The sequence below is a fragment of the Oculina patagonica genome, chromosome 5 (assembly GCF_052425735.1).
Source record: "Oculina patagonica isolate OP01 chromosome 5, crgOcupat, whole genome shotgun sequence".
Lineage (NCBI taxonomy): Eukaryota > Metazoa > Cnidaria > Anthozoa > Scleractinia > Oculinidae > Oculina > Oculina patagonica.
The window spans coordinates 15,721,045-15,729,927 of NC_135762.1; the positions used below are offsets into that span (position 1 = coordinate 15,721,045).

The window sequence follows — 8,883 nt, forward strand, 5'->3', positions numbered from 1 at the left end:
CACAGGTCAAAAAATGCCAGGTGAAGAATCTGTGAGAACAAAAGACTGAAGAGAGACTGGGGCGTGCTTTTAAGCATCTAAGAAGTTGGTTCTGGCCATTGTTTTGGAATTTGCAATATGCTGGGCACCTTTCAATGCCTTAGCGTTTTTGCAGATCTTTGTATTGGAAATAAAACCACAGCTGAACTTTGGTAATCTTTACTTTACATTAGCAAATTGTGCCATAAACCCGTGTATCTGTTTCATTTTCAGTGCCAATTATCGCGAAGGCCTCAAGATGTTCGATTGTTGCCCACGGAAGTGCAATTGATCAGTTCTGCGCTTACCGGACTGGTCCGGCTATCAAGAACATATTTACCGTATTCAAAAGACCAGCTGAAATCGGGACCTATGTCTTGGGAAGAGCTAAGAACTGTTACATTAGTTCTCTTCCAGTAAACATTGGGAACCAAAACTATATTTTCTTTATTTATTGTATAAGTTTTATTTAGATTTTAACATTTTTAATATCCCATTGTATTAGTTTTGATTTTTACAGTTGGTGTGATATCTTAAGATTTTTTACCGACTTAATAAAGTGAAGATGTAGATGTTTATATAGATGAAGATGTATCTATGCAAAACTCAAGCGTTGGCGGCGTGTGTTGTCAAGAGACTACTGTTAATTCACTGCTGCCATACTCTACTTTTAACGTATGGTAAAATACATTTTTCTAAGTAATTCTTTAAAACTAAGTTGTAATTAACTTTTAAAAAAAAAGATAAAAATAATTATATAAAGGGTGGCGTTTTATGTTAGGTAAAACCAGATATCATTTCAGCTAGCAAAAATGCAAATCCGTCTTTCGACAATTAACTATTGTTATTTTATAGCGGGCAACCACCCGAAAAATGGTGGACTGTCAAGATGACACTTTGGAGTCATCATTAACCTGTCGAGAACTTCTTATCGTTCGAGAATTTTTCATTAGTTGGTAAATTTCCATCCGTCGGGAATTTACACGAAATGAAACAGTTTTAAAACTTGTTTATAGAGATGCCTGAGAAACTCCTGCTGTGTGTCGCTACCTTTTGTTATCAGGTCGTTTTTAATCTGTCGAAAAATTAAACAATTTTGTACGGCCTTATTAAAATGCCTGTAAAACCTTTCTTTGTGTACTTACGTTATTTGCGTCGTTTATAAATTGGTCGACAATCCTATAACTAGAATAGTTGGGTTGCTTGCATTATAATTAGTAGGGCTGCATGCCTTAATTAAAAAAAAACTTTGAAATAGGATTTAGGTCAAAATGTTTAAATAAAGCTCGAATTGCATCACTTCGAACTAGTAGTCCGATACTGACGATCAAAAAACGTCACGCAATTTGTTCTTTTTATTTTTTTTAATTTAAAATTTGAAAAATGTTCCATGTCCTCCCCAAAAGCTGTTATCACCCTTTTTAACATCCGTTTGGCTTCCTATCAAAGAAACATTTTAAAACACATCCTTAATCCCCAAATGTCCGCTTTTTCCTCAAAGGCAGTTAGCCTTTACATTATAAAATAAGATAGGAATAGAAAAGTTTGAGGTGGACATGTTGCAGCAGACACACTTGAGGACCGATGCAAATTGAACGATTATTTTAGTTCACTTAACATAAACCATATTTCTGTCAAATTTGTCAAACCACTCAATCTTCACAAGAGGGCAGGTGTAGATATGTTGCAGTAAGTAAACGCATTACCCATCTGGTAACGTGTTCAAATTTCATTTCAGTTAGGAGTTTGGGAGATCAACAGCTTGGCAATCAGGATGACAAACCTGACCACAACTAACGGTACGCAGCCTTCTGCAGGCTGCTCAGTCTATCCCACTGCAGACAAAATCGTTAAAACCTTTGCGTTCTGTGTAATCATTGTTGTGTCGCTCACGGGAAACTTTCTCATTGGAACGATTGTCTTCAAGATAAAATCCATGAGAAGAACTATTAACTACCTAATCGTAAACATGGCCATCTCTGACCTCTTCATCTCAATTTTTGCCTTCCCGCGTATTCTTACAAAGTTGCTCATCGGCTACTGGCTCATAGATGGCACCTTTGGCTTGGCGTTGTGTAAAGTGGCCTCCTTTATGGAAAATATCTCCGTTGCTGTATCCATCCAGAGCTTGGTCTTGATAGCAGTGGATCGATTTGGCGCTGTGGTTTTCCCTTGCCGTCCACCAGTTGTCAGCGCCAGGCTTTGTCCATTCTTCATTCTTTCGACATGGATCGTTGCTATGGCTATTCACTCCACGGACTTCTTCGCCCGAAAACTTGACGAGTCCCGAGGACACCTTACATGCCAGCTGAAGTGGAAAGAAGCCTTTGGAGAGTCATCGTCGTTGGAAAATTACTACTTGGTGCTCTTTTTTGTTTTGACCCTTATCCCTTTCACGCTAATGACAATACTTTACTCCATCATCATTGTGAAGCTCAGGTCTCAAAAAATGCCAGGTGGCGAATCAGTGAGCGCTAAGGAACAGGAGAAAAGACTGAAGAGAGACAGGAACGTGCTTAAGATGGTTCTGGCCATTGTTGTGGGTTTTGCATTTTGCTGGGCACCTTTCAATGTCTTAGCGTTTTTGCAATTCTTCGTATGGGACAAAAACCAATCGCTAACCTGTGCTTTATGGCACTTTAGGTTCTTTGCCTTATACATGGCTTTCGCAAATTGCGCCATAAACCCATGTATCTGTTTCATTTTCAGTGGCAATTATCGCCAAGGCCTCAGGAGTTTGTTTGGTTGTTCCACGTGCAAGTGCAATTGTTCGTTTCTTTGCCCTATACGTGGACGATCGTGGAATGTACAGAGTTAGGGCTGGAGTGAATGTGACGCGCTTGTTTTTCTAGATGCCGTTAAGCCTGTATTTTACTGGAGCTTCCTCTACGCCATTATCCAAGATAATAGTATACAAGCAACAATTTCTGCATTCTGATTGGCTAAAAACACGTCAATTCATCCAAAACTAGTGCAGAAAAGTAGAGTGAAATTAAAAATGATTGAAAGTTGCGGCAGTTTCATGCAAAATCCATCTTGGAAAAACAAAATGGTGAACTTGACAACAGCGCAAAGTACACAGGCACGACAAAAATAACCAACTATCAAGAAGTGCGAGAGACGAAAAATAAACGCAAAAGCAATTAGTACTGAGGAAGCTGAGGCCGACAGCCGATTGCAAAATCCTCGCCGAAAAATAAATGTTTAAATACTTCACTTCTCTAAGAAATACCAACCAGACTACCTAAGAACCGTTTACTTTTTAGTTTTGAAGACGAAAGGTGTAAGCGTTCTATTTTTACAAGAGGTGAAAGCTTAGTGATTAGTCTTGGAGCTGTTCATTGCGCTCGCTCAATAACATAAAGCACAAAAGGTGGTATTAAGTGGGCAAATTTAATCTGCAAAACTTCCAGTGAAATCAGGCAGCAAAACGGGAGGAAAGCGAGCGACAAAAAATTTGCTTCCGAAATATTCCTCGCACAATCTCCTTTAAAGTTTTCTATATTTCGTGAAATTGTAACAAACGAAAAAACGTTTACGGCAAAAACCAAAACAATAAAAAGTTATATTTCTTGTGCAAGTTAACTGAAGCAGTTTACCTCGGGTTTACTTGTTTTCAGCTCTACGGCTGTTATCATCAAGACTACAAAATGAGTGCTAAAACGAAGCTAGGCTGTGAATCGATCACGTCCGCTGAAGTAAAGTACAGGACCCAAATGTAGGGTAACAAACTTTAATAAATTGCTAAGCCGAAAATACGTTTTCACTTTCTGAACGAAATTGTATCGGCCACTTTTCGGATCTTCTCAAAAATTTTGTGCTGCTTTTCGCCTTCATTCAGCCGTTTTTGTTGTACGTGTACATGTGCAGGCTTTTTGCATGAAAGTGCAGTAATTCCGTGAGTTATTTTCTTTTCCCGTTTATACACGACTATTTCAATGCACGTTTTGTTGTCCATTTTATATTATCTTTATTCAGCTTTCAATGCATTTTTTTTTTGGGGGGGGGGGGGGGCAAACAGGTCTTTACCCTCCCAGGTCCAGTGCCCCTACGCCTATGAAAAAGGCTGAAGAGAGACTGGGGCGTGCTTTTAAGCATTTTTTAAGGAAAAAGTTTTGTTCTGTCCATTGTTTTGGGATTTGCAATATGCTGGGCACCTTTCAATGTCCTAGCGTTTTTGCAGTTCTTTGTAACCCACAGCTGACCTTTGGTAATATTTGATTCACGTTAGCAAATTGTGTCATAAACCCTTGTATCTGTTTTATTTTCAGTGCCAATTATCGCGAAGGCCACAAGATGTTCGGTTGTTGCTCACGGAAGTGCAATTGATCAGTTCTGCGTTATGCATGGACAATCGTGGAAGGCTCAGAATAAGGTCTGATTGAATGAGCTCGGCTGGGTGGGTTTGTCTGGCCTTTAGTCCGAAATTATACGAGTTGAATTAAACGAATTGAACTACCCTGGGTGGACACGACGATTAAACTGAACGCAAATGATTTGGGGGCCAAGAGGTTGTTTCGGCAGTTTGGTCACGTTGCAGGTTTATGTAGCTTAATTCGCACCGTTCGTTGTCTGCTTTATCTTTATGTGCTAAGAAGAAAGTAAATATCGATTTCTTGGTGCATTATTTGGCATTGAAGCGAAATTCAATCGCGAGAAAGTGTCTGTCTTGCTGGCTGGCTGGCCCGGCGAACAGTTTGCTGGTTTAGTTGACGGGTCCTGGCATCGCGATACCAAGATCCTTACTTACCGGACTGGTCCGGCTATCAAGAACATATTTATCGTACGGTATTCAACAGACCAGCTGTAATCGGGAGCTATGTCTTGGGAAGAGCTAAGAACTATAACATTAGTTCTCTTCCAGTAAACATTGGGAACAAAAACTATATTTTCCTCATTTATTGTATTAGTTTTATTTAGATTTTAACATTTTTAATATCCTATTGTATTAGTTTTGATTTTGATTTTTACGGTTGGTGTGATATCTTAAGATTTTTTACCGGCTTAATAAAGTGTAGATGTAGATGTAGATGTAGATATAGATGTAGATGTAGATGTATATATGCAAAACCAAAGCGTTGGCGGCCTGTTGAGTTAAGATGCTACTGTTAATTCTCTGCTGCCATACTCTACTTTTAACGTAATGTAAAATACTTTTGTCATATTAACTATTTCAAACTAAGTTGTAATTAAGTAAAAAAGATTATATGTAGGGTGACGTTTTACGTTAAGTAAAACCAGATATCATTCCAGCTAGCAAAAATGCTGATACGATGTTTTAAAGTTGTTCGCTTGTCTTTGTAACGCCGGCATAATGGTTAATCTCCTCATGCCCGGCATGTAAAATCCAATTTCATGCCTGGCATGTAAAATCCAATTTCATGCCCGGCATGTAAAATCCAAAGTCCATGCCCGGCATGTTAACCAAAGTTCATGCCCGGCATGTAAAATCTAATTTCATGCCCGGCATGTAAAATCCAATTTCATGCCCGGCATGTAAAATCCAAAGTCCATGCCCGGCATGTTAACCAAAGTTCATGCCCGGCATGTAAAATCCAATTTCATGCCCGGCATGTAAAATCCAATTTCATGCCCGGCATGTAAAATCCAAAGTCCATGCCCGGCATGTTAACCAAAGTTCATGCCCGGCATGTAAAATCCAATTTCATGCCCGGCATGAAATCTTATCAAGAATTACGGTCGCGTGGAAGAGTACTTCATGCGCCGAAAACGCGTGTACAGCATGAAGATTCACGTACCATGCTCCATCAAATTATTTTTTCTTGTAAACCTTACCTACAAATGAACTTACGTTCATTAGAGACCAAACTGCATGAACATTTCTGTAAAATGCCCAATTAATGTATACTGGAAAGGTCTCTATTGAAACATGCCATAATGTTTGATCGCGCAGTTCCATTTTTTAAGTACGACAACAAATGGAACCAATTAAGGCATGAAGTCATGCCTTTCACGCCAAAATATTAATTTTTGCGGCAAAACTTGTGTCTTGACCCGTTCCTGGCATTGAAAATGAAACATTAACATGCCTGATTTGCAATAAGTGTTAAAAACCAGGTGAATTTTTACTTTCCAAGCCGTTTTCGGCAGGTAACTTTGCTACTTTTCCGGGTACTTTGAAGCTGGCAACCACCCGAACAATGATTACCCGTTAAGAATTTTTAATCTGTCGATAACCTTTTATTGTTCGGGAATTTTTCATTACTTGGTAAATTTTCATCCATCGGGGATTGACACTCAATGAAACGGTTTAAACTTGTTTATGAAGATGCCTGGGAAACTCCTGCTCTGTGTCGCTACTTTCGTTATCACGTCGTTTTTATTCTGTCGAAAAATTAAAACAATTTTGAACGGCCTTATTAAAATGCCCGAGAACCCTTCCTTTGTGTACTTAATTTATTTTTGTCTTCGTTGCTTGTATTGTAATTAGTAGGGCTGTATGTTTTCATTTTAAAAACTTTAAAAAGCATTTACGTCAAAAATGTTGAATGAAGTTTGAATTGCATCACTTCAAATCGGTAATACAATATTGACGATCGAAAAACTTCCTGCAATTTGTTCTTATTAATTTTGTTTAAATTAAAAATTTAACAACCTTCCATGTCCTCCCCCAGAAGCTGTTATAACTCTTTTCAACATCGGCTTCCAATCAACCGAACATAATGTTAAATACATCCTTCATCCCCAAATTTCCGCTTTTAGCTCATAGGCAATTAGCCTTTACATTATAAAGTAAGAATAATCGAAATGTTTGAGTTGGACATCTTTCACTAGACTCACTTGACGACCGATGCAAATTGAACGATTATTTTTCACTTCCGAAGTAATAAACCTTATTTCTGTCAAAGTTATCAAACCACTTAATCTTCATAAGAGGGCAGGTGAAGATATACTACAGGAAGTCCACACATTATATCCGTCTTTTTAACGCGTTCGAATTTCATTTCATTCGCCGGGGATTAGGAGACCAACAGCTTGGCATTCAGGATGACAAACCTGACCACAGCTAACGGTACGCAGCCTTCGACAGGTTGCTCTGTCCATCCCACTGCAGACAAAATCGGTAAGACCTTTGCGTACTGTATAATTATTGTTGTGTCGCTTACGGGGAACCTTCTTATTGGAACGATTGTCGTCAAGAAAAAATCCATGAGAAGAACTATCAACTACCTCCTCGTAAACATGGCCATGTCTGACCTGATCCTCACAATTTTTGTCTTCCCTCGTCTTCTCACCGAGTTGTACATCGGCTACTGGCACATAGATGGCACCTTCGGCTTGGCGTTGTGTAAACTGGCTTACTTTATGCAAGACGTCTCCACGGCTGTATCCATCCAGAGCTTGGTCTTGATAGCAGTGGATCGATTTGGCGCTGTGGTTTTCCCTTTCCGTCCCCCAGTTGTCAGCGCCAAGCTTTGTCCATTTTACATTCTCGCGATGTGGATCGTTGCTATGGCTATTCACTCCCCGTACTTCTTCGCCCGCAAACTTGTGGTGTCCCAAGGACACCTTGCCTGTCAGCTGCAATGGAACGAAGCTTTTGGAAAGTCTTCGTCGTTGGAAAATTACTACTTGGCAATGTTTTTAGTCTTTGCCCTTATCCCTTTCGCGCTTATGACAATTCTTTACTCTATCATCATTGTAAAGCTCAGGTCTCAAAAGTTGCCAGGTGGGGAATCAGTGAGCGCTAAGGAACAGGAGAAAAGACTGAAGAGAGACAGGAGCGTCCTTAAGATGGTTCTGGCCATTGTCATGGGATTTGCATTATGCTGGGCACCTTTCAATGTCTTAGCGTTTTTGCAGTTCTTTGTGTGGGACAAAAACCAACCGCTAAACTGTGGTTTATGGCACTTTAGGTTCTTTGCCTTATACATGGCGTACGCAAATTGCGCCATAAACCCGTGTATCTGTTTCATTTTCAGTGGCAATTATCGCGAAGGCCTCAAGAGTTTGTTCGCTTGTTCCTCGTGCAAGTGTAATTGTTCGTTCTTTTTCCCTTTGCGTAGACGATCGTGGGATGTTTAAATGTTAGGGCTCGGTTAAATGTGATGCGCTGGTTGTCCTAGATGCCGTTCAGCCTGATATTATAGTGGAGTTTCCGCGCCATTATCCAAGATATTAATATACAAGCGACAGTTTCTGCACGTCAATTCATCCCAAGCTAGTGCAGAAAAGTAAATTAATAGTGCAAAACGGTGAAATTAAAAAAGTATTGACAGCTGCGCGGGTTGCATGCAAAACTCACCTCGGAAAAAAATTGACAAGATTTTAACTTTATAACGCAGTCTTTCAGTTTACCTGAAGCAGTTTACCTCAGGTAAACTTATTTACGGCTCCGCAGCTGTCATCAGCAAAACTACAAAATGAGTGCTGAAACGAGGCTAGGCTGAGAATCGACTACCCCCGCTGAATATAATTATAACAACAATAAAGAAGAAGTAAAGTACAGGACCCAAATGTAAGGAAGCAAACTTTAATGAATTGCTAAGCCAAAAATATGCTTTTACTTTCTGAACGAAATTGTATCGGCCGGTTTTCGTATTCTTTGCTACTTTTCGCTTCCATTTAACCGTTTTTGAAGTACATGTACATTTGCAGGCTTTGTCCATTGAAGTGCATTTTTTCTTTTCTCGTGAGTTCCTTTTATTTTATTTTCTTTTGCCATTGTTGATTTTGTTTTGCCTTGGGTTTATTCAAAAAAACGGTAAGATGATTTTTTTTTTACCGTGAGTTGATCTTCTTTTGAGCGAGTTAAAGTTCTTTTGCCGCGAGTTGATGTTCTTTTGCCTACGTGAATTGAACGTTTTTGCTACGAGTTTATGTTATATTGCTGGTAGGAGTTTA

The 8,883-nt window shown here is 39.4% G+C and overlaps 2 protein-coding genes across 2 annotated transcripts; both read left to right on the top strand.

The window, feature by feature from the left end:
- The first annotated feature begins 1,792 nt into the window (after nt 1-1,792).
- LOC144654073 (RYamide receptor-like) lies at nt 1,793-5,047 on the top strand. The gene is made up of 2 exons (XM_078514182.1): nt 1,793-2,831; nt 4,836-5,047. Exons 1-2 carry the CDS (start codon nt 1,793-1,795, stop codon nt 4,883-4,885), a joined length of 1,089 nt encoding a protein of 362 aa, XP_078370308.1. The 3' UTR covers nt 4,886-5,047.
- Nucleotides 5,048-7,026: 1,979 nt separating this feature from the next.
- Nucleotides 7,027-8,146, top strand: LOC144653813 (RYamide receptor-like). Its single transcript, XM_078513910.1, has one exon. It carries the CDS (start codon nt 7,027-7,029, stop codon nt 8,062-8,064), a length of 1,038 nt encoding a protein of 345 aa, XP_078370036.1. The 3' UTR covers nt 8,065-8,146.
- The last annotated feature ends 737 nt before the right edge of the window (nt 8,147-8,883 follow it).

What these genes read in the sequence shown, in the direction of transcription:
- LOC144654073 (XM_078514182.1), top strand. Translation starts at nt 1,793, where the DNA reads ATGACAAACCTGACCACAACTAACGGTACGCAGCCTTCTGCAGGCTGC. An exon ending in ACGATCGTGGAATGTACAGA is followed by an intron (nt 2,832 to 4,835) that starts GTTAGGGCTGGA and finishes TGTAATCGGGAG; the next exon opens with CTATGTCTTGGGAAGAGCTA.
- LOC144653813 (XM_078513910.1), top strand. Translation starts at nt 7,027, where the DNA reads ATGACAAACCTGACCACAGCTAACGGTACGCAGCCTTCGACAGGTTGC.